Source organism: Xenopus laevis, chromosome 8L (genome assembly GCF_017654675.1).
Source record: "Xenopus laevis strain J_2021 chromosome 8L, Xenopus_laevis_v10.1, whole genome shotgun sequence".
In the NCBI taxonomy this organism is placed as follows: Eukaryota; Metazoa; Chordata; class Amphibia; order Anura; family Pipidae; genus Xenopus; species Xenopus laevis.
Window position 1 is genome coordinate 128,585,011 of NC_054385.1, and position 24,707 is coordinate 128,609,717.

A 24,707-nucleotide genomic window follows, 5' to 3' on the forward strand; every position below is an offset into this window, starting at 1 on the left:
CCCCCTCCCTTTCCCCCCAGCAGCCTAACAACAGAACAATGCGAAAGTAAACAGATAGCAGCTCCCTAACACAAGATAACAGCTGCCTGGTAGATCTAAGAACAACACTCAATAGTAAAATCCAGGTCCCACTGAGACACATTCAGTCACATTGAGTGGGAGAAACAACAGCCTGCCAGAAAGCAGTTCCATCCTAAAGTGCTGGCTCTTTCTGAAATCACATGACCAGGCAAAATGACCTGAGATGCACCTACACACCAATATTACAACTAAAAAAATACACTTGCTGGTTTCTTTTGAGAGTCAAAACCAGCAGTACAAGTAGTGTCCTGGCTATTATGTTACACATCCAGTCACTCCAGCCTTTATACATTAAATTTTTGCCTAAATAACTATATTAGAAACTTTTTTTATTTTGCACAGCCTATCTATGTACCCAGTTTTTATACTGAAGAATTCCTTTAAAGGCTTCTATATTGAATAGTATATTTAATGAGGTGAATGTTTAACTGTGCCAGCTCCAGGCCTTCAGTGTTGCCCACGGCAGCTCCCCATTTTTGGATCTTGTTAGGCAATCTATTGTAGACTCAGTGAAGCTACGGTCAAATAAGCTGAGACTAGATTGTTGCCATGTGGCTTGTACTATGATTATTACATACTGTATATTGTGACATTTCTATTCTATGTGTACTGTATATTGTGAGTGGGTCCCTAAGCTCAGTAAGTGACAGCAGCACAGAGCATGTGCAGTGAATCAGCAGAAAAGAAGATGGGAAGCTACAGATCGTTTGAACTATAGGACCTAAACCATAGTGTACCGTGTCCAGACAGATTCATTGTTGAACTTTACTTGTCCTTTAAATGTAGAGCTGATTAATATTCATTCAATTTTAGTTAAACTGAAGACATTTTATTTTGAGTTTTGCGCATCAGAAACTTGCATGGCCCATTTTCCTATCCAACTGTACCAACCACGGTCTATATACGACGCAAGGCGCCAATTAGGACGGGCGATCCCACTTGTGCAACCAATGTCCATGTGAAAGAGAACTGTCACCATGTTGAGAGTCTGTAAAGGTGATTGACTTTTAAAAAGAGGTTATGCTACATGCCATTAAAAGCTGTTAGACACACATCTGTGCCCCCCATTACAGATCATTGAACTTTTCCTTAGTTTCCTTTGTTAGTAACATAAGGCAGCCCCAGAATGTGCCATTCTACCAGGAGGAGGGTGCCAGGAGATTGTATCTTTCATTAATGTAGTGCAGGAACCCAATGAGCTTCCAGAGACATCTCCCAACAACCCCTCTATTGTCCAGGAATAGAATTAAAAAGGATCAGGTCACAGTCATGCTTCAGTCGGGTGTCACATGATCAGGCACTGTTCCCCATTGGCGCTTCCTGAACCGGCCAAATTTACTCCATCAAGGTCAAAGTTCATGCCTGGAGGCTAAGTACAAATGAGAGAAAGAGTAATTAATAATAGCACATGTCATCCAGTCAGTTAAGCAATATATAGATAAACCACATAAAGATATTAGAAGTCACTGAGGGGTTGTTCTGTGACCATATAAAGACACAAGGCTGCAGGCTGAATTATACAGGGAACTCTGAGTATCACTCATGTATTATAAGGGATTATGTACCCCCTGCTGTAAATGATAAGGATATTAGAAGTCACTGAGGGGTTGTTCTGTGACCATATAAAGGCACAAGGCTGCAGGCTGAGTTATACAGGGAACTCTGAGTATCACTCATGTATTATAAGGGATAATGTACCCCTACTGTAAATGATAAGGATATTAGTAGTCACTGAGGGGTTGTTCTGTGACCATATAAAGACACAAGGCTGCAGGCTGAGTTATACAGGGAACTCGTGTATTATAAGAGATAATGTACACCCTATGAGTCTATATTCTGTTTTGTTATGATACTTTTCCCCATAAGAAAGGCTGGGCACATGTTAGATTCCCAAGAAGCGAATTCTAATGCAGGAACTGACTTTCCAGCCCTCATCGATAATAAACCCCCTCTCCCCAAGCATCTGGTATTCCTTATAGCAGCGTTTGTAAACAGGTTAGGGTGCTGTGTCATTGAGTCAAGTGTCTGCCAAGAGACCCAAATCTGTTTCTAATTTACAAATGCAATTTAGGATTCGGTTCAGTATTCGCCTGAATCCTCCTGTGAAGGATTTGGGGGTTCGGTCAAATCCAAAATAATGGATTCGCTGCTAATTTTTGGGAAGCATTCAAATGGGCTGAGGTTATAATACTACTACAAGGCTTTCAATCCCTTTCACATGTCCCTTTCCTGCTTTAATTTCAAAGCCAGTACTTACAGAATCTCCTGCCAGTTCCTTAGGTGGGTGCCCTAGTTCTTGAAGCTGAAAAGACAAACAACATCCATCCTTAGCTGAACATACCTTGCACTTCTCCTAAAGGAACACAACCCAAGGTCTTTGGGCACAGGGGGGGGGGACTGGGCAGATCAGAATATATGCCTGGGCCCGGAATATTTTGGGTAGAAATCTCAGCTGTAATGGTAAGAGAAGTGGTTGCTTGCAGCGCACGTCCAGCAGAAGCACTATTGGCTAAGGGTCCTGGAACCCACAACAAACAATAAGCAGTTATTTTGTTACTGGTCCATGTAACCCCAGGAACAGAGTTAAAGGGGAACTATTGAGAAAATGAAAATGTAATGAGCTTCAGCATACTGAAATAAGAAACTTTCTAAATATAAATCAATTAAAAATTCTGTACTTTTTCTGAAATAATCAAGTTTATCTTCACTATCCCTCTCTCAGCATCTGTTTCTCTTCATTCTCTCTTCATGCAGCAGTTGGGTATTGAATGATCCAATATATCTTATAGGGGGGCTCCTTTTGCCTAGAAGATGTATTAGAGGTCGCTCTATTAAACTCACCAGACATCATGTCTCTCTACATGCAGGATTTGTGCAAAAGGCAGTTGTTTTGTTACATAGTAACATTGTAACATAGTAAGTAAGGTTGAAAAAAGACACATGTCCATCGAGTTCAACCTTTTTTTTTTTTTTTTTTTTATTAACTACCTATCTGCCAGTTGATCCAGAGGAAGGCAAAAAAAACCATCTGAAGCCTCTCCAATTTGCCTTAGAGGGGGAAAAAATTCCTTCCTGACTCCAAAATGGCAATCGGACCAGTCCCTGGATCAACTTGGACTATGAGCTATCTCCCATATCCCTGTATTCCCTCACTTGCTAAACACCATCCAACCCCTTCTTATACCTATCTAATGTATCAGCCTGTACCCCTGATTCAGGGAGACAATTCCACATCTTCACAGCTCTCACTATAAAAAACCCCTTCCCAATATTTAGCTGGAACCTCTTTTCTTCTAATCAGAATGGGTGACCTCGTGTCAGATGGAAAGACCTACTGGTAAATAAAGCATTAGAGAGATTATTATATGATCCCCTTATATATTTATACATAGTCATCATATCACCCCTTAAGCGTCTCTTCTCCAGCGTGAACATCTCCAATTTGGCCAGTCTTTCCTCATAGCTAAGATTTTCAATACCTTTTACCAGCTTAGTTGCCCTTCTCTGTACCCTCTCTAATACAATAATGTCCTGTTTGAATGATGGAGACCAAAACTGTACGGCATATTCTAGATGGGGCCTTACCAGTGCTCTATACAGTGGAAGAATGACCCCCTCCTCCCTTGACTCTATGCCCCTTTTAATACAGCTCAAGACCTTATTTGCCCTTGATGCTGCTGACTGGCATTACTTGCTACAGACAAGTTTATCATCTACAAGGACTCCAAGCTCCGTCTCCATTATGGATTTGCCTAGTGCAGTCCCATTAAGGGTATAAGTGGATATTTTTACATCCCAGGTGCAGGACTTTACATTTATCAACATTGAATCTCATTTGCCACTTAGCTGCCCAAATTGCCAGTTTGTCAAGATCCTGTTGCAAGTGCCACATCCTGGATGGAATTAATTGGGCTGATAGTTTTGTGTCATCTACAAACACTGATACATTACTTACATAGTTACATAGTTAAATTGGGTTGAAAAAAGACAAAGTCCATCAAGTTCAACCCCTCCAAATGAAAACCCAGCATCCATACACACACCCCTCCCCACTTTTAATTAAAATTCTATATACCCATACCTATACTAACTATAGAGTTTAGTATCACAGTAGCCTTTGATATTATGTCTGTCCAAAAAATCATCCAAGCCATTCTTAAAGGCATTAACTGAATCAGCATCACAACATCAACCGGCAGTGCATTCCACAACCTCACTGTCCTGACTGTGAAGAACCCTCTACGTTGCTTCAAATGAAAGTTCTTTTCTTCTAGTCTAAAGGGGAGGCCTCTGGTACGGTGATCCACTTTATGGGTAAAAAGGTCCCCTGCTATTTGTCTATAATGTCCTCTAATGTACTTGTAAAGTCTAATCATGTCCCCTCGCAAGCACCTTTTTTCCAGAGAAAACAACCCCAACCTTGACAGTCTACCCTCATAATTTAAGTCTTCCATCCCTCTAACCAGTTTAGTTGCACTTAGTCTCTGCACTCTCTCCAGCTCATTTATATCCCTCTTAAGGACTGGAGTCCAAAACTGAACTGCATACTCCAGATGAGGCCTTACCAGGGACCTATAAAGAGGCATAATTATGTTTTCATCCCTTGAGTTAATGCCCTTTTTTATGCAAGACAGAACTTTATTTGCTTTAGTAGCCACAGAATGACACTGCCCAGAATTAGACAACTTGTTATCTACAAAGACCCCTAGATCCTTTTCATTTAAGGAAACTCCCAACACACTGCCATTTAGTGTATAACTTGCATTTATATTATTACAACACCCTCCCCTAAGTCATTAATGAACAAGTTAAATAAAAGTGGACCCAATACTGAGCCCTGAGGGACCCCACTAAGAACCTTACTCCAAGTAGAGAATGTCCCATTAACAACCACCCTCTGTACCCGATCCTGTAGCCAGTTTCCTATCCACGTGCAAACGACTTCATTAAGCCCAACAGACCTTAGTTTAGAAAACAGTCGTTTGTGGGGCACAGTATCAAACGCTTTGGCAAAATCCAAATAGATCACATCTACTGCCCCCCCACTATCCAGAATCTTACTTACCACATCATAAAATGCAATCAAATTCGTCTGACATGACCTATCCTTCATAAAGCCATGCTGATTGTTGCTCATAATGCCATTCATTAGGACAAAATTTTGAATGTGATCCCTTAACAAGCCTTCAAATAATTTGCCCACCACAGATGTCAAGCTTACTGGCCTATAATTGCCAGGCTGAGATCGTAAACCCTTTTTAAATATTGGAATAACATCAGCTTTTCTCCAATCCATAGGCACCATACCAGATGACAGTGAATCTGAGAAAATCAGAAATAAGGGCTGGTCTAAAACTGAACTAAGCTCTCTTAGAACCCGGGGGTGTATGCCATCAGGCCCTGGAGCCTTGTTTACATTAATTTGTATTAAAGCTTTTTGAATCATATCCTGAGTCAGCCACTGACTAGATTGAGCTGAACCAGTCGTGCAGTTATTAAGTGTTGTTAGATTTTGTTTGTACTGGAACCAGTTATTTGAGTGAGCTCTAATTCATCTGCTAGGAAAGGAGCCCCCCTATAAGATATATTGGATCTAACTGTCAATGAATATCTGACACCCAACTGCTGCATGAAGACAGAATGAAGAGAAACAGATGCTGAAAGAGGGATAGTGAATATAAACTTGATTATTTCAGAAACAATGCAGAATATTTGTATTTAGAAAGTTTCTTATTTCAGTGTGATGAAATTTATATTCAGTTTTCATTTCCGTGATAGTTCCCCTTTAAGTCTTGCTTAAATTAAATGGTATTCTAGAACCTATTAGTAACCAACAATAGATGACAGGTATAGGCAATACAGCACTGCTGTGTCATATTGTGTGCCCAACCAAACACAACCCCACACACACACACCTGTTGCATCAGATCCATCACAGCCTCGAACCGCGCTGCCTCACTGTTGCCAGACTGCTCCGACTCAAACTGCTGGCAAATCTTCCCCATGAGCTTGTGCTGCTCCTTGTATTTGTTGTATTCCTCAGCTGGTAGGGAGTCCCGGTGACTCCTCAGCCAGTCTGGGTACTGGGAAAAAGCAGAAGAAAGTCAGCGCAGCTCTTGTACTAAATCTGGGCAAAGTTATTTATTGCTTTACTTGCAGTTGGCTGCACTTGGCTAATCGCTGACTTGTTGCCATGGGCTATAAGAGCTGGGCTATAAAAGTTGCCATGCTATAAAAGTCCCCGTGCTTGCCGATTAGTGACCTGATGCAAACGGCAGGATTAAAGGCATCATGGCACTAAGATTAAAAAATACAATTAATATATTCCTCCCATGTGATAAAAAAGGGTAAAAGGAAAATCTTTTGAAATATACTGTTCAAACATTGGGGTAACAGTCACCCTGCTACAATATATAGAAATAAGCCCTCACTCCAAATCACCCCCTAACTGACCTTCAGTCTGGGTCCCCTTAGCTCATAACAAGGTTACAGATATATAGAAACATTGGGGTGTCACCCTGCTATAGTTCCAGGGGTACCCAGGGCACAAATAAGCACTCACCCCAAATCTCCCCCTAACTGACCTTCAGACTGGGCCCCCTTAGCTCATAACAAGGTTACAGATATATAGAAACATTGGGGTAACAGTCACCCTGCTATAGTTCCAGGGGTACCCAGGGTACAAATAAACACTCACCCCAAATCTCCCCCTAACTGAACTTCAGACTGGGCCCCCTTAGCTCATAACAAGGTTACAGATATATAGAAACATTGGGGTAACAGTCACGCTGCTATAGTTCCAGGGGTACCCAGGGCACAAATAAGCCCTCATCCCAAATCACCCCCTAACTGGCCTTCAGGTTGGGTCCCCTTAGCTCATAACAAGGTTACAGATATATAGAAACATTGGGGTAACAGTCACCCTGCTATAGTTCCAGGGGTACCCAGGGCACAAATAAGCACTCACCCCAAATCTCACCCTAACTGGCCTGTAGTAAGTATATCAAAGTCAATGACAAAGTAACAATTTTACCTAAAATTCATTTGCCAACTAGTATTTTTTTAAGCCAAGAGGCTGGACCTTCACCTTTTCTGTGATCTCTTTGAGGGATGGATACAAAACTTCCTTGGAGAGGAGATTCTGCATAATGTTCTGCATGAGAGGCAGGATGTTCCCATCCCCGTCTGTTTCGTCCACGCCCAAACCCTCCATCGCCTTGGCCAACTCTTCCTCCGACAAGCTGGAGCTCTGTATAGGAGAGAGATGAGTTAGTCCAATCAGAATAGTTCTGTACTGTACAGTTGTCAAGCTTGACCTTAGCTAGTGGATATCCGGACAAATGAGGAAAGATGGCCGTGGCCTGGATGGAGAACTGCGTTTTTCTTATAGGAGAGTACTGGCCCCTGAAAAGTTGGAGTGCCTAACAAAGTGGCACTTGCTGAGGTATTTTCTTTCCTTTAAAGGGGTGGTTCACCTTTAAGTTATAGGATGGGCAATTGTAAGCAACTTTTCAATTGGTCTTCATGATGAATGTGGGTCACTGACCCCATCTAAGAACAAATGATCTGTAAGGCTACATATGTATTGTTATTGGTACTTTTTATTACTTCTCTTTCTTTTCAGGTCTCTCCTATTCATATTCCAGTATCTCATTCAAATCAGTGCATGGTTACTAGGGTAATGTGGACCCTAGCAACTGGACTGCTGAAATTACAAACTAGAGATTGGTTGAATAAAAATCTAAATAACTCAAAAACCACAAATGCTAAAAAATTAAAATCAATTGCAAATTGTCTCAGAATATCACTCTCTTAATCATAATAACAGTTAATTTAAAGGTAAACAACCCCTTTAATAGGACAAGGAATTAAAGGTCTGTTCAGTAACCCCTTTTAGACCACCAAGTTTCCTAAACCTTCCATTTTGAATCTTGAACTTTACAGGTCCTATGCAGAGGCCATTGTTTCTCACCTGCAAATCATCTGCATTCTTGGCTAGACCCGAGAGAGTCTCTTTCAGACAGGAAGTAAACTCTTGCTGTGAGGTTTCATCACTTCCTGTTGGCAAAAGGAGGCAGCCATGTTCTTAGCATGTTTATGATATGCACAGTAATACACCCCAGGGATATTCAAGTAGCCTCCCATGATGCCAAAGTTCCAAATCACAAGGCTATTTTCACTATTAGGCTAGTAGCATCATATCTATGATCTAAGGGCATACAATGTAGACCTTTTGAATATTTTTAATCACATTTTTCAGGGGTGGGCTTTGCACCTTTTGGGACATCTATTCCTTTCCCCACGTCCCATCTTACCAACTTTCCCTGCAGCCTCTGAGAGTTTCTGGAACTGTTCCACCAGGTGTGGCTCCTCCTCAGCCAGCTCCTTCATGGCCTTCTCAAACTCCTGTGTGGCCTGGGCTGCCAGCTCAGTGCTGAACAACTCTTGGAAGAACTGTTCTTGGGATGTGAAGAGAGGGTCCTGATTGGAAGCAGAGAGGGGATTACCAAATGGAGATCTATCCCTTTAATGACTGTGTCCAACTGAGGAGCATGGGACAGAGCTGACTCACCTTGGCAGCATCTCCAGGGGGTTTCTCAGGCCCAGAAGCTTTTGTAGCTGTGCTTGAGACTTGGGGAGGTTGGTTAGTCTTGTCAAAATCATCGAGGGCACCTTAGAACAAACATAAATAATATTTGGAACACAGATAATATTTTGATCTTCAACACATTTAACACTGTAGCCTTGACATCACAATGATTCACATCTCTAAGAGGTTGACTGGGAGCCACTACCTTGTCTTCTGCTCACATAAAGACCTCAGGAACGATGACGGAAAGTTCAATTATATATTATCTCTTGACTGTGTATAAATATGATAGGGAGAGATGGTGTCTATAGTAACAGTGGGATAATAGTCTTTGGGAAGGGAGTGTGACTGTGGGATAGCAGGTATAGTAGGGAGAGATGGTGTCTATAGTAACAGTGGATAATAGTCTCTGGGAATGGAGTGTGACTGTGGGATAGCAGGTATAGTAGGGAGAGATGGTGTCTATAGTAACAGTGGATAATAGTCTCTGGGAAGGAGAGTGTGACTGTGGGATAGCAGGTATAGTAGGGAGAGAGTGGTGCCTATAAGTAAGCAGTTGGATAAATAGTCTCTGGGAAGGAGTGGTGAATGGTGGGATAGCCAGGTATAGAGGGAGAGATGGTGCCCTATAGTAACAGTGGATAATAAGTCCTCTGGAAGCGGCGAGTGTGACTAGTGGGATAGCCAGGTAATATTTAGGGAGAGATGGTGTTACTAGTAACAAGTGGAGATAATAGTCCTCTGGGGAAGGGAAGTGTGACTGTCTGGGATAAGCAGGTATCAGTAGGGAGAGATGGTGCCTATAGTTATAAGCAGTGTGATCTCGTGTGGGAAGGGGAGTGTGGACTGTTGGGAGTAGCAGGTAGTAGTAGGGGAAGAGATGGTTATTAAGTAACAGGGTGGGCGATAATATCTCTGGAAGGGAGTGGTGACTGTAGGTATAGCAGGTATAGTAGGAAAGGGATGGTGGCCTAGAGTAACATGTGGATAATAAGTCTCTGGAAGGGAGTGGTGATGTGGGATAGCAGGTATAGGTAGGCGAGAGATGGTGTCTATAGTAACAGTGGATAATAGTCTCCTGGGAAGGGAGTGTGGACTGTGGAATAGAACAGGTATTGTAGGGGAGAGATGGTGTCTATAGTAACAGAGGGATAATTAGTCTCTGGGAAGTGGAGATGTGACTGTGGGATAGCAGGTATAGTAAGGGAGAGATGGTTGCCTAATAGTACAAGTGGGATAATAGTCTCTGGGACGGAGTGTGACTGTGGGATAGCAGGTATATGTAGGTGAGAGATGGTGCCTATAGTAAACTAGTGGATAATAGTCTCTGGGAAGGGAGTGATGACTGTAGGAATAGCAGGTATAGTAGGGAGAGATGGTGCCTATAGTAACAGTGGGATAATCAGTCCTCTGGGAAGGGAGTGGTGACTGTGGGATAGCAGGTATAATTAGGGAGAGATATGTCTATAGTAAGCAGTGGATAATAGTCTCTGGAAGGGAGTGTGACTGTGGATAGCAGGTAGTAGTAGGGAGAAGAATGGTGTCTATTAGTAACAGTGGATAGTGAGTATACTCTGGAAGGGAGTTGTGACTGTGGGGATAGCAGGGTATAGTATGGAAGAGATTGGGTCTATAGTAACCGTGGATAATAGTCTCTGGGTAAGGGGTGTGGACTGGTGGGATAGCAGGTGATAGTAAGGGAGAGATTGGTGCCTATAGTAACAGTGGATAATAGTCTCTGGGCAGGGAAGGTGTCGGACTGTGGGATAGGCAGGTATAGTAGGGAGAGATGGTGCCTATACGTAACAAGTGGGATTAAATAGTCTCTGGGAAGGGAGTGTGGACTGTAGGAATAGCAGGTATAGTAGGGAGAGATGGTGCCTATAGTACAGTGGAATAATTAGTCTCTTGGGAAGGGAGTGTGACTGTGGGATATGCAAGGTATATAGTAAGGGAGAGATGGTGCCGTATAGTAAACAGTGGGATAATAATCTCTGGGAAGGGCGAGTGTGATGTGGGATAGCAGGCTATAGTAGGGAGAGATGGTGCGCTATAGTAACAGTGGATAATATGTGTTGGGAAGGAAGTTGTGCCTGTGGGATAGCAGGTATAGGTAGGGAGAGATGGTGTCTATAGTTAACAGTGGATTAATAGTCCCCTCTGGAAGGGAGTGTGACTGTGGGATAGCAAGGTATAAGTAGGGAAAGGATTGTGTGCCTATAGTAACAGTGGATAATTAGTCCTCTGGGAAGGGAGTGTGACTGTGGATAGCAGGTAGTAGGGAAAAGATGGTCCCTATAGTAGACCAGTGGATAATAGTCTCTGGGAGGAGTGTGACTGTGGGATAGCAGGTATAGTAGGGAGAGAATGGTGCTATAGTAACAGTGGATAATAGTCCCTCTCTGGGAAAGCGAGTTTGTGACTGTGGGATACACGCAGCGCTCTATAGTAAGGGAGAGATGGTGCCTATAGTAACAGTGGATAATAGTCTCTGGGAAGGATGACTGTGGGATAGCAGTTATAGTAGGGGAGAGATGGTGCCCGTATAGTAACAGTGGATAATAGTCTCTGGGAAGGGAGTGTGGACTGTGGGATAGCAGGGTATACGTAAGGAGAGAGAAGGGTGTCTATAGTAACCGTGGGATAATAGTCTCTGGAAGGGAGTATGACTGTGGGATAGCAGGTATAGTAGGGAGAGAATGGTGTCTAATAGTAACAGTGGATAATAGTCTCTGGAAGGGAGTGTGACGTGGGATAGCAGGTATAATAGTGGAGCGATGGTGTCTATAGTAACAGTGGAAAATAGTCTCTGGGAAAGGGGAGTGTGACTGTGGGTAGCAGGTATAGGGAGGGAGAGATGGTGTCTATAGTTAACAGTGGATAATAGTCTCTGGGAAGGGAGTGTGACTGTGGGATAGCAGGTATAAGTAGGGAGAAGATGGTGCCTATAGTAAGTGGATAATAGTCCTCTGAGGATAGGGGAGTGTGACTGTGGGATATGCAGGTATATGTAGGGAGAGATGTGTCTATAGTAACAGTGGATAAATAGTCTCTGGAAGGGAGTGTGACTGTGGGATAGCAGGTATAAGTAGGGAGAGATGGTGTCTATAGTAAGCAGTGGATATATAGTCTCTGGAAGGGAGTGGTGACTTGGGATAGCCAAGGTATAGGGTAGGAGAAGAGATTGGTGCTATAGTAACAGTGGGATAATAGTCCTCTGGAAGCGGAGTGGTGCCTGTAGGATAGCAGGTAATAGTAGGGAGAGATGGTGCCTAAGTAAACAGTGGAATAATAGTCTCTGGGAAGGGAGTGGGTGACTGTGGATAGCAGGTATATGTAGGGAAGAGATGGTGCATATAGTAACAGTGGATAATAGTGCTCTGGGAAAGGGAGTGTGACTGGTGGGATAGCCAGGTAATAAGTAGGGAGAGATAGGTGTCTATAGTAACAGTGGATAAATAGTCCTCTGGGAAGGGAGTGTGACTGTGGGATAGCAGGTATCCGTCGGAAGAAGATGGTGCCTAATAGTAACAGTGGCTAATAGTCCTCTGGGAAGGGAGTGTGACTGTGGGATAAGGCAGGTATAGTAGGGGAAAGATGGTGTCTATTAGTAAAGTGGATAATTAGTCTGCTGGACAGGGAGTGTGACTGTGGGGATTAGCTAGGTAATAGTAGGGAGATGATGGTGCCTATATGTACAGTGGATAATAGTCTTCTTGGGAAGGGAAGTGTGACTGTGGATAGCAGGTAAGTAGGGAGAGAAATGGTGGCTATTAAAGTAAACCAGTTGGGGGGGGATAATAGTCTCAGGAAGGGGAGTGTGACTGTGGCTAGCAGGTATAGTAGGGAAGAGATTGGTGTCTATAGTAACAGTGGGATTAATAGTCTCTGGGAGGGAGTGTGATTGTGGATAGCAAAGGTATAGTAGGTGAGAAGATGGTGCCTAAGTAACAGTAGGGAATAATAGTCTCAGGGAAGAGGAGTTGTGACTGTGGGGATATGCAGTATAGAGTAGGAAGAGATGGGTGTCTATAGTAACAGTGATAGATAGTCTCTGGGAAGGGAGTGTGACTGTGGGATAGGCAGTATAAGTAGGGAGAGATGGTGCCATAGTAACAGTGGGATAAATAGTCTCAGGGAAGGGAGCGTGTGACTGATGGGATAGCAGGTATAGTAGGAAGAGATGGTGTCTATAGTAAACAGTGGATAATAGTCTCTGGAAGGGAGTGTGATGTGGGATAGCAAGTATAGTAGGGAGAGATGGTGCCTATAGTAAACCAGTGGATAATAGTCTCTGGGAAGGGAGTGTGATGTGGGATAGCAGGGTATATGTAGGGAGAGATGTGTCTAATATGTAACAGTGGGATAAATAGTCCCTCTGGGAAGGGAGTGTGACTGTGGGAATAGCAGGTATAGTAGGGAGAGATGGTGCCTATAGTAACAGTGGGTAATAATCTCCTGGGAAAGGGAGTGTGGACTGTGGGATAGCAGGTATGAGTAGGGGGAAAGATGGTGCCTATAGTAACAGTGGATAATAGTCTCTGGGAAGTGGAGTGTGACTTAGTGGGATAGCGAGGTATAGTAGGGAGAGAAGTGGTGTCTATAAGTAACAGTGGATAAATAGTCTCTGGGAAGGGAAGTGTGACTGTGGATAGCAGGTATAAGTAAGGGGAGAGATGGTGTCTATAGTAACAGAGGGATAAATAGTCCTCTTGGGAAAGGGAGGTGGTGACTGTGGGTATAGGCAGGTATAAGTAGGGAGAGATGGGTGCCTATAGTAATCAGTGGGGATAATAGTCTCTGGAGGGAGTGGTGACTGTGGGATAGCAGGTATAAGTAGGGAGAAGCCTGGTGCCTATAGTAACAGTGGATAATATCCTCTGGGAAGGGAGTGTCACTGTAGGATAGCAGGTATAGTAGGGAGAGATGGTGCCTATAGTAACAGTGGGATAATAAGTCTCTGGGAAGGGAGTGTGACTGTGGGGATAGCAGTTTATAGTAGGGAGAGATATGTCTATAGTAACAAGTGGAATAATAGTCCTCTCTGGGAAAGGAGTGTGACTGTGGGATAGCAGGTATAGTAGGGAGAGATGGTGTCTATAGTAACAGTGGATAATCAGTCCTCTGGGAAGGGAAGTGTGACTGTGGGATAGCAGGTATAGTAGGGAAGGATGGTGTCTATAGTAACAGTGGATAATAGTCTCCTGGGAAGGGAGTGTGACTGTGGGAATAAGCAGGTATAGTAGGGAGAGAATGGTGCCTATAGTAACAGTGGATAATAGTCCTCTGGGAAGGGAGTGTGACTGTGGATAGCAGGTATGTAAGGGAGAGATTGGTGCCTATCAGTAAACAGTGGGGATAATAGTCTCTGGGAAGGGAGTGTGCTGTATCGGGGGGATAGCAAGGTATAGTAAGGGAGAGATGGTGCCTATAGTACAGTGGATAATGTTCTGGAAGGGAGTGTGCCTGTGGGAATAGCAGGTATAGTAAGGGAGGAGATGGTGCCTATATAGTAACAGTTGAGGATAATAATCTCTGAAGGGAGTGTGACTGTGGGATAGCAGGTAATAGTAGGGAGAATGGTGCCTATAAGTAACGTGGATAATAGTGTCCCTGGGAAGGAAGTGTGACTGTGGGATAGCAGGTATAGTCAAGGGAGAGATGGTGTCTCATAGTAACAAGTGGATAATAGTCTCTGGAAGGGAAGTGGTGACTGTGGGCGATAGCAGGTATAGTAGGGAAAAGATGGGTGCTATAGTATACAGTGGGATAATGTCTCTGGGAAGGGAGTGTGACTGTGGGATAGCAGTAATAAGTAGGGAACAGAATGGTCCTACATAGTAACAGTGGATAAATAGTCTCTGGAAGGGAGTGTGAACTGTGGATGCAGGTATAGTTATAAGGGAGAGATGGTGCTATAGTAAACAGTGGATAATAGTCTCTGGGAAGGGAGTGTGACTGTGGGATTAGCAGGTATAGTAGGAGAGATGGTGCCCTATAGTAACAGTGGATAAGTAGTCTCTGGGAAGGGAGTATGACTGTGGATAGCAGGTTATAGTAGGGCAGAGATGGTGCCTATAGTAAACAGTGGATAATAGTCTCTGGGGAAGGGAGTGTGACTGTGGGATAGCAGGTATAAGTAGGGAGAGAGGGTGTCTATAAGTAACAGTGGGATAATAGTCTCTGGGAAAGGGAAGTATGACTGGTGGGATAGCAGGTATATGTAGGGAGAGATGGTGTCTATAGTAACAGTGATAATAGTCTCTGGGAAGGGAGTGTGACTGTGGGATAGCAGGTATAATAGGTGAAGAGATGGTGTCTATAGTTACAGTGGAAAATAGTCTCTGGAAGGGAGTGTGACTGGTGGGATAGCAGGTATAGTAGGGAGAAGATGGTGTCTATAGTCAACAGTGGATAATAGTCTCTGGGAAGGGAGTGTGACTGTGGATAGGCAAGTATAGTAGGGGCAGATGGTGCCTATAGTAACAGTGGATAATAGTCTCCTGGGAAGGGAGTGTGACTGTGGGATAGCAGGTATATGTAGGGAGAGATGGTGTCTATAGTAAACAGTGGATAATAGTCCTCTGGGAAGGGAAGTGTGATGTGGGATAGCAGGTATAGTAGGGAGAGTATGGTGTCTATAGTAACAGTTTGGATATTAGTCTCTGGGGTAGGGAGTGTGACTGTGGGATTAGCAAGTTATGTATAGTAGGGAGAGAATGGTGCTATATAAACAGTGGGATATAGTCTCTGGGAAGGGAGTGTGACTGTTAGATAGCAAGGTATAGTTAGGCGAGAGTTATGGTGTGCCTATAGTAAATCAGTGGATAATCATCTCGTGGGATAGGAGTGTCTGTGGGATAGCAGGTATAGTAGGGAGAGATGGGGTGTCTAATAGTAACAGTGGATAATAGTCTCTGGGAAGGGAGTGTGACTGGTGGGATAGCAGGTATGTAGGGAGAGATGGTGGTCTATATGTAACAGTGGATTAAATAGTCCCTCTGGAGCGGGAGTGTGACTGTGGGATAGCCAGGTATAGTAGGGAGAGATGGTGCCTATAGTAACAGTGGATAAGATAGTCCTCTGAAGGGAGTGTGACTGTGGGATACGCAGGTATAGTAGGGAAAGATTGTGTCTATAGTAACAGTTTTGGGGGATAAAAATTAAAAGGTCCTTTCTTGGGGAAGGGAGTGTGACTTGTGGGATAGCAGGTTAATAGTAGGGAGAGATGGTTGCCTATAGTAACAGTGGATAATAGTCCCTCTGGGAAGGGAGTGTGACTGTGGGATAGCAGGTATGTAGGGATGAGATGGTGCTTATAGTAACAGTGGGATAAATTAGTCTCAGGGACAGGGAGTGTGACTTGTGGGATAGCAAAGGTATAAGTAGGAAAGAGATGGTGTCTATAGTAAATAGCAGTGGGATAAATAGTCTCTGGGAAGGGAGTGGTGACTGTTGGGATAGAGGTATAGTAGGGAGAGATGGTGCCTAACTAGTACAGTGGGATCAATAGTCTCAGGGAAGGTGAGTGTGGACTGTGGGATAGGCAAGGTAAGTAGGAAGAGATGGTTTGTCTATAGTAAAGTTGGGATAATAGTCTCTGGGAAGGGAGTGTGGACTGTGGGATAGCAGGTATAGTAGGGTAGATGAGTGTGTGCCTATATGTAACAGTGATAGATAGTCTCTGGCGAAGGGAGTGTGACTGTGGGATAGCAGGTAACGATAGGAGAGATGGTGTCTATAGTAACAGTGGATAATAGTCTCTGGAGGGAAGTGTGACTGTGGGATAGGCAGGTATATAGGGAGAGATGGTGCCTATAGTAAACAAGTGGATTAATTAGTGCTCTTGGAAGGGAAGTGTGACTGTGGGATAAGCAGGTATAGGTAGGGAGAGATGGTGTCTATAGTAACGTGGATAATAGTCTCTGAGGGAGGGAGTGTGACTGTTGGATTAGCAGGTATAGTAGGGAGAAATGGTGTCTCTAGTAACAGTGGATATTAGTCTCTGGGAAGGGAGTGTGAACTGTGGGATAGCAGGTATAGGTAAGGGAGAGATGGTGCCTATAGTAACAGTGGATAATAGTCTCTGGAAGGGAGTGTGACCTGTTAGGAAATAGCAAGGTTATAGTAGGGAGAGAAATGCGTGACTAATAGTAACAGTGGATAATAGTCTCTGGGAAGGGAGTGTGCCCTGTGGTGCACGCGTACTAGTAGGGAGAGATGTGTCTATAGTAACAGTGGATAATAGTCTGCTGGAAGGGAGTGTGACTGTGGGATAGCAGGTATAGTAGGGCGAGATGGTGTCTATAGTAACAGTGGATAAATAAAAAAGTTCCCCCCCTCTGGGAAGGGAGTGTGACTGTTGGGATAAGCAGGTAATAGTAGGCGAGAGATGGTGCCTTAATAGTAAACAGTGGATAATAGTCCTCTTGGGAAGGAGTGGTGACTGTGGGAGCAGCCAGGTATAGTAGGGAGAGATGGTGCCTATAGTAACGCAGTGGATAATTTAGTTCTGGGAAGGGAGTGTTGAACTGGTGGGAATAGCAGGTATAGTAGGGAGATGATGGTGTCTATAGTAACAGTGGATAATGGTCTTCGTGAGAGGAAGTGTGATCTGTGGGAAGCAGGTATAGTAGGGAGAGAATGGTGTCCCTATAGTAATAGTGGATATTAGTCTCTGGAAGGGAGTGTGACTGTTGTGGATAAGCAGGTATAAGGTAGGGAGAGATGGTGTCTATAGTAACAGTGGAATAATAGTCTCTGGGAAGGGAGTGTGACTGTGGTATAGCAGGTATAGTAGGGAGTAAGATGGTGTCTATAGTAACAGTGGATATATAGTCTCTGGGAAGGGAGTGTGACCTGTGGGATAGCAGGTATATAGTAAGGGGAGAGATGGTCGCCCTATAAACTAACAGTGGATAATAGTCTCTGGAAGGGAGTGTGACTTGTGGGATAGAGGTATAGGTAAGGGAGAGATGGTGTCTATAGTAACAGTGGATAATAGTCGTCTGGGAAGGGAGTGTGACTGTGGGATAGCAGGTAATAAGTCGGGAGAGATGGTGTCTTATAGTAACAGTGATATTAGTCTCTGGAAGGGAGTTGGTGACTGGTGGGATAGCAGGTATAGTAGGGAGAGATGGTGTCTATAGTAACAGTGGATAATAGTCCTCTGGGAAGGGAGTGTGACTGTGGGATAGCTAGGTATAGTAAGGGAGAGATGGTGCCTATAGTAAACAGTGAGGATAATAGTCTCCTGGGAAAGGGAAGTGTGACTGTGGGATAGCAGGTATAGTAGGGAGAGATGGTGCCTATAGTAACAGTGGATAATAGTCTCTGGGAAGGGAGTGTGAACTGTGGGATAGCAAGGTAATAGTAGGGAGAGAATGGTGTCTATAGTAACAGTGGATAATTTAGTCTCTGGGAAGGGAGGTGTGACTGTGGGATAGGCAGGTTATAAGTAGGGAGAGATGGTGGTCTATATACAGTGGATATTAGTCCTCTGGAAGGGAGTGTGACCTGTGGTGATAGCAGGTATAGTAGGGAGAGATGGTGTCTATAGTAAACAGTGGATAATAGTCTCTCTGGAAGGGAGTGTGACTTGTGGTATATGCAAGGTATAGTAGGGAAGAGATGGTGTCTATAGTAACAGTGGATTAATAGTCTACTGGGAAGGGAGTGTGAACTATGGGATAGCAGGTATAAGTAGGGTTAGGGAGAGATGTGCCTATACTAACAGTGGGATAATAGTCCCTCCTGGAAGGGAGTGTGATGTGGGATAGCAGGTTAATCAAGTAGGGAAGAGATGGTGTCTATAGTAACAGTGGATAATAGTCTCTGAAGGGAGTGTGACTGTGGGATAGGCAGGTATAGTAAGGAGAGATGGTGTCTATAGTAACAGTGGATATTTAGTCTCTGGAAGGGAGTGTGACTGTGGGAATAGGCAGGTAATAGTAGGGAGAGAAGTGGTGTCTATATGTATTAAGTGGATTAATAGTCTCATGGGAAGGAGTGTGACTGTGGGATTAGCAGGGTATAGGGTAGGGAGAGATGGTGGCTATAGTAACAGTGGGATAATAGTCTCTGGGAAGGGGAGTGTGACTGTGGGATAACGCATTGTATAGTAGGGAGAAGTATTGGTGCCCTATAGTAACAGTGGATAAATAGTCTCTGGGAAGGGAAGTGTGGACTGTGGGATAGCAGGTATAAGTAGGAGAGATGTTGTCCTAATAAGTACATGGATAATAGTTCTGGAAGGGAGGTGAGCTGTGGGATAAGCAGGTATAAGTAGGGAGAGATGGTGCCTATAGTAATCAGTGGATAAATAGTCTCTGGGAAGGGAGTGTGAACTGTGGGGATAGCAGGTTATAGTAGAGAGAGATTTTGGTGCTATATGTAACAGTGGGATAATAGTCTGAGGGAAGAGGGAGTGTGACTGTGGGATAGCCGGTATAAGTAGGAAGAGATGGTGCCTATAGTAACAGTGGGATAATAGTCTCTGGGAAGGAGTGTGACTGTGGGATAGCAGTATAGTAGGGACGAGATGGTGCCTATAGTAACAGTGGAATTAATAGTCTCTGGGAGGGAGTGTGATGTGGGGATAGCAGGTATAGTAGGGAGAGATGGGTGCCTATAGTAACAGTGGATAATAGTCTCTGGGAAGGGAGTGTTGACTGTGGGATAGCAGGTATATGTAGGGAGAGATGGTGCCTATTAGTAAACAGTGGATAAATGAGTCTCTTGGAAGGGAGTGTGACTGTGGGAATAGCAGGTAAGTAGGGAGAGAATGGTGCCTATAGTCACTAGTGGTAAAATAATAGTTCTCTGGGAAGGGAGTGTGACTGGTGGGATAAGCAGGTATACGTAGGGAGAGATTGGATGTCTATAGTAACAGTGGATAATAGTCCTCTGGGAAGGGAGTGGTGACTGTGGATAGCAGGTATAGTAGGGAGTAGATGTGCCTATAGTAAAGTGGATAATAGTCTCTGGAAGGAGTGTGACTGTGGGATAGCAAGGTATAGTAGGAAAGATGGTGCCTATAGTAACAGTGGGATAAATAGTCTCAAGGGAAGGGATGTCGACTGTGGGATAGCAGGTATAGTAGGGAGAGCCTGGTGTCTATAGTAAAGTGGGATAGTATAGTCCTCTGGGAAGGGAGGTGACTTGTGGGTAGCAGGTAAGTAGGGAGGATGGTGCTAATAAGGAACAGTGGGATAATAGTCCTCTGGGAAGGGAGTGTGACTGTGGGATAGCAAGGTTATAGTAGGGAGAGGTGGTGCCTATAGTAACAGTGGAATAATAGTCTCTCTGGAAAGGGAGTGTGACTGTGGATAGCAGGTAATAGTAGGGAGAGAATGGTGTCTATTAGTAACAGTGGATAATAGTTCTGGAAGGGAGTGTCGACTGTGGATAGCAGGTATAATGTAGGAGAGATGGTGCCTGATAGTAACAGTGGATAATTAGTCTCTGGGAAGGGAGTGTGACTGTGGGATAGGCAGGTATAGTAGGGAGAAGATGGTGCCTATTAGTAACAGTGGATAAAGTCTCTGGGAAGGGATGTGACTGTGGGGATAGCAGGTTAAGGTAGGGAGAGATGGTGTCTATAGTAACAGTGGATAATAGTCTCTGGGAAGGGAGTGTGACTGTGGGATAGCAGGTATAGTAGGGAGAGATGGTGCCTATAGTACAAGTGGATAATAGTCTCATGGAAAGGGAGTGGTGAACTGTGGGATAGCAAGGTTCGTAGGGAGAGATGGTGCCTATAAGTAACAGTGGATAATAGTCTCTGGAAGGAGTGTGCACTGTGGGATAGACAGGTATAGTAGGGAGAGATGGTGTCTATAGTAACAGTGGATAAATAGTCCTGCTGGGAAAGGGAGTGTGACTGTGGGCATAAGAGGTAATAGTAGGGAGAGATGGTGCCTATAGTAACAGTGGAGTAATAGTCTCTGGGAAGGGAGTGTTAACTGTGGGATAGCAGGTATAGTAGGGAGAATGGTGCCTATGAGTAACAGTGGATAATAGTTCTGGGAAGGGAGTGTGACTGTGGATACGGCAGGTATACGTAGGGAGAGATGGTGTCCTATTAGTAACAAGTGGATAATAGTCTCTGGGAAGGGAGTGTGACTGTGGGATAGCAGGTATAGTAGGGAGAGATGGTGTCTATAGTAACAGTGGATAATAGTTTTCTGCGGAAGGTGTGGATGTGGTGACTGTGGGATAGCCAGGTATAAGCGTAGGGAGAGAATGGTTGTCTATAAGTAACAGTGGATAATAGTCTCTGGGAAGGAGTGTGGACTGTGGGATAGCAGGTATAGTAGGGAGAGATGGTGCCTATAGTAACCAGTGGGATAATAGTCTCTGGGAAGGGAGTGATGACTGTGGGATTAGCAAGGTATAGTAGGGAGAGATGGTGTCTATAGTAACAGTGGATAATAGTTCTCTGGGAAGGGAGTGTGACTTGTTGGGATAGCAGGTATAGTAAGGGAGAGATGGTGTCTATAGTAACAGTGGATAATAGTTTCTGGAAGGAGTGTGACTGTGGGGATTAGCAGGTATAGTAGGGAGAGATGGTGCCTATTAGGTAACAGTGGGATAATAGTCTCTGGGAAGGGAGTTGTGACTGTGGGATAGCAGGTATAGTAGGGAGAGATGGTGCCTATAGTAACAGTGGATAAATAGTCTCAGGGAAGGGAGTGGACTGTGGGATATGCAGGTATAGTAGGAAGAGATGGTGTCTATAGTAAATCAGTGGGATAATAGTCTCTGGGAAGGGAGTGTGACTGTTGGGATAGCAGTATAGTAGGGAGAGATGGTGCTATAGTTAACAGTGGATAATAGTCTCTGGAAGGGAGTGGGTGACTGTGGATAGCAGGTAATATGTAGGGAGAAAAGATGGTGCCTATAAGTAAACAGGGGGATTAATGAGTCTCTGGGAGGAGTTTTGTGACTGTGGGATATCAGGTAATAGTAGGGAGAGATGGTGCCTATAGTTAACAGTGGGATAATAGTCCTCTTTGGGAAGGGAGCTGTGACTGTGGGATAGCAGGTATAGTAGGGAGGATTGGTGTCTATAGGGTAACAGTGGGATAATAAGTTCGGGAGAGGGAGTGTGCTGTGGGATGAGCAGGTTATAGTAGGTGAAGAGATGGTGCTATAGTAACAGTGGATAATAGTCTCTGGGAAGGGGAAGTGTGAACTGTGGGATAGCCGGTATAGTAGGGGCGATGGTGCCTATAGTAAAACAGTGGGATAATAGTGCTCAGGGAAGGGAGTGTGACTGTGGGATAGCAGGGTATAACCTGTAGGAGAGATGGGTAGTCCTATAGATAATCAGTGGGATAAATAGTTCATCTGGGAAGGGAGTGTGACTGTGGGATAGCAGCGTATAGTAGGGAAGAGATGGTGCCTATAGTAACAGTGGGATAATAGTCTGCTGGGAAGGGAGTGTAACTGTGGATAGCAGGTATAGTAGGGAAGAGATGGTGCTATAGTAACAGTGGATAATAGTCTCTGGGAAGGGAGTGTGACTGTGGGATAGCAGGTAATAGTAGCGGAGAATGGTGCCTTATAGTAACAGTGGGATAATAGTCTCTGGAAGGGAAGTGTGAACTGTGGGATAGCAGGTATAGTAGGGGAGAGATGGTGCCTATAGTAAACAGTGGAATAATAAGTCTGCTGGGAAGGGACGTGTGGACTGTGGGATAGCAGGTATAGTAGGGAGAAGATGGTGTCCTAATAGGAACAAGTGGATAATAGTTATGGGAACGGGAGTGTGAACTGGTGGGATAGCCAGGTATAGTAGGGAGAGATGGTGCCTATAGTAACAGTGGATTAATCAGTCTCTGGGAAGGGAGTGTGACTGTGGGATAGCAGGTAATAGTAGGGAGAGATGGTGCCTATAGTAACAGTTGGGATAATAGTCTCAGGGAAGGGGAGTTGACTGTGGTATAGCAAGGTATAGGTAAGGAAGAAGAATGGTGTCTTATAGTAACAGTGGGCATAAACTAAGTCTCTGGAAGGGAGTGGTGACTGTGGGATAGCAGGTATAGTCAGGGAGAGATGGTGCTATAGTAACAGTGGGATATAAATAGTCTCTGGGAAGGGAGTGTAACTGTGGGATAGTAGGTATAGTAAGGTGAAGATGGTGCCTATCGTTAACAGTGGATAATAGTCTCTGGGAAGGGAGTGGTGACTGTTGGGATACAGCAGGTATAGTAGGAGAGGATGGTGTTCTATAGTAAACAGTGGATAATAGTCTCTGGGAAGGGAGTGTGACTGTGGGATAGCAGGTATAGTAGGGAGAGATGGTGCCTATAGTAATCAGTGGATAATTAGTCTGCTGGGAAGGGATGTAACTGTGGGATAGCATGGTATAGTAGGGAGAGCGTGGTGGCCATATAGTAACAGTGGAATATAGTCTCTCTGGAAGGGAGTGTGACTGTGGGATGCAGGTTATAGTAGGGAGAGATGGTGTCTATAGTACAGTTGTGATAATAGTCTCTTGGGAAGGGAGTGTGACTGTGGATAGCAGGTAATAGCTAGGGAGGATGGTGCCTATAGTAAAACAGTGGATAATAGTTCTGGGAAGGGGAGTGTGACTGTGGGATAGAGGTATAGGTAGGGAGAGATGGTGCCTATAGTAACAGTGGATAATAGTCTCTGGGAAGGGAGTGTGACTGTGGGATAGCAGGTATAGTAGGGAGAGATGGTGTCTATAGTAACCAGTGGATATATAGTCTCTTGAAGGGAGTGTGACTGTGGGATAGCAAGTATAGTAGGGGAGAGAATGGTGTCTATAGTAACAGTGGATAATTAGTTTTACTGGGAAGGGAGTGTTGACTGTTGGATAGGCAGGTATAGTAGGGGAGATGGTGTCTAAAGTAACGAGTGGATAAATAGTCTGCTGGGAAGGGAGTGTGGGACTGTGGGATAGCAGGTAAGTAAAGGGAGAGATGGTGCTATAGTAACAGTGGGATAATAGTACCTGCTGGAAGGGGAGTGTGACTGTGGGATAGCAGGTATAGTCAGGGGAGAAGATGGTGTCTATTAGTAACAGGGATTAATAAGTCTCTGGAAGGCGAGTGTGACTGTGGGATAGCAGGTATAGTAGAGAGAGATGCGTGCTATAGTAACAGTGGGATATAGTCTCTGGGAAGGGAGTGTGACTGTGGGAATAGCAGGTATAGTAGGAGAGATGGGTGTCCTATAGTACAGTGGATAATAGTCTCTGGGAAGGGAGGTGTGATGACTGTGGGATAGCAGGTAGGTAAGGGAGAGATGGTGTTCTATAGTAACAGTGGATAATAGTCTCTGGGAAGGGAGTGTGGACTGTGGGATAGCAGGTAATAGTAGGGAGAGATGGTGCCTAATAGTACACAGTGGGGGATAATAGTCTTCTGGGAGGGGTGGTGACTGTGGGATAAGCAGGTATAGGTAGGGAGAGATGTGCCTATTAGTAACAGTGGGATAATAGTCTCAAAGAAGGGAGTGTGACTGTGGGATAGCAGGTATAGTAGGAAGAGATGGTTCTATAGTAACAGTGGGATAAATAAGTCTCTGGAAGGGAGTGTGACGTGGGGATAGCAGTTATAGTAGGGAGAGATGGTGCCTATAGTAACAGTGGATAATAGTCTCTTGGGAAGGGAGTGTGACCTGTGGGACTAGCAAGGTATAGTAGGGAGAAGATTGGTGCCTATAGTAACGTGGGATAATAGTCCTCGTGGAAGGGAGTGTGAACTGTGGGCATAACAGGTATAGTAGGGAGAGATGGTGCCTCATAGTAACAAGTGGATAATAGTCTCTGGGAAGGGAGTGTGACTGTGGGATAGCCAGGTTATAGTAGGGAGAGATGGTGGTCTATAGTAACCGTGGATAATAGTCTCTGGGAAGGGAGTGGTGACTGTGAGGTGAGGAGTGGATATATGGGAGGAAGGATGGTGCTATAGTAAACAGTGGATAATAGTCCCTCTGGAAGGGAGTTGTGACTGTGGGATAGCAGGTATAGTAGGGAGAAGATGGGTGCCTATAGTAACAGTGG

At 44.4% G+C, this 24,707-nt stretch overlaps 1 protein-coding gene across 1 annotated transcript in view; it reads right to left on the bottom strand.

The window, feature by feature from the left end:
- Window positions 1-888: 888 nt before the first annotated feature.
- pex19.L (peroxisomal biogenesis factor 19 L homeolog) overlaps window positions 889-24,707 on the bottom strand; it is a 49,068-nt gene continuing 25,249 nt past the window's right edge. The window contains 7 exon segments of the mRNA NM_001095606.1: window positions 889-1,450; window positions 2,339-2,383; window positions 5,997-6,164; window positions 7,169-7,330; window positions 8,054-8,139; window positions 8,397-8,562; window positions 8,654-8,754. Of these exon segments, the coding sequence (NP_001089075.1) occupies window positions 1,367-1,450; window positions 2,339-2,383; window positions 5,997-6,164; window positions 7,169-7,330; window positions 8,054-8,139; window positions 8,397-8,562; window positions 8,654-8,754 (812 nt within the window). The 3' untranslated portion in view covers window positions 889-1,366.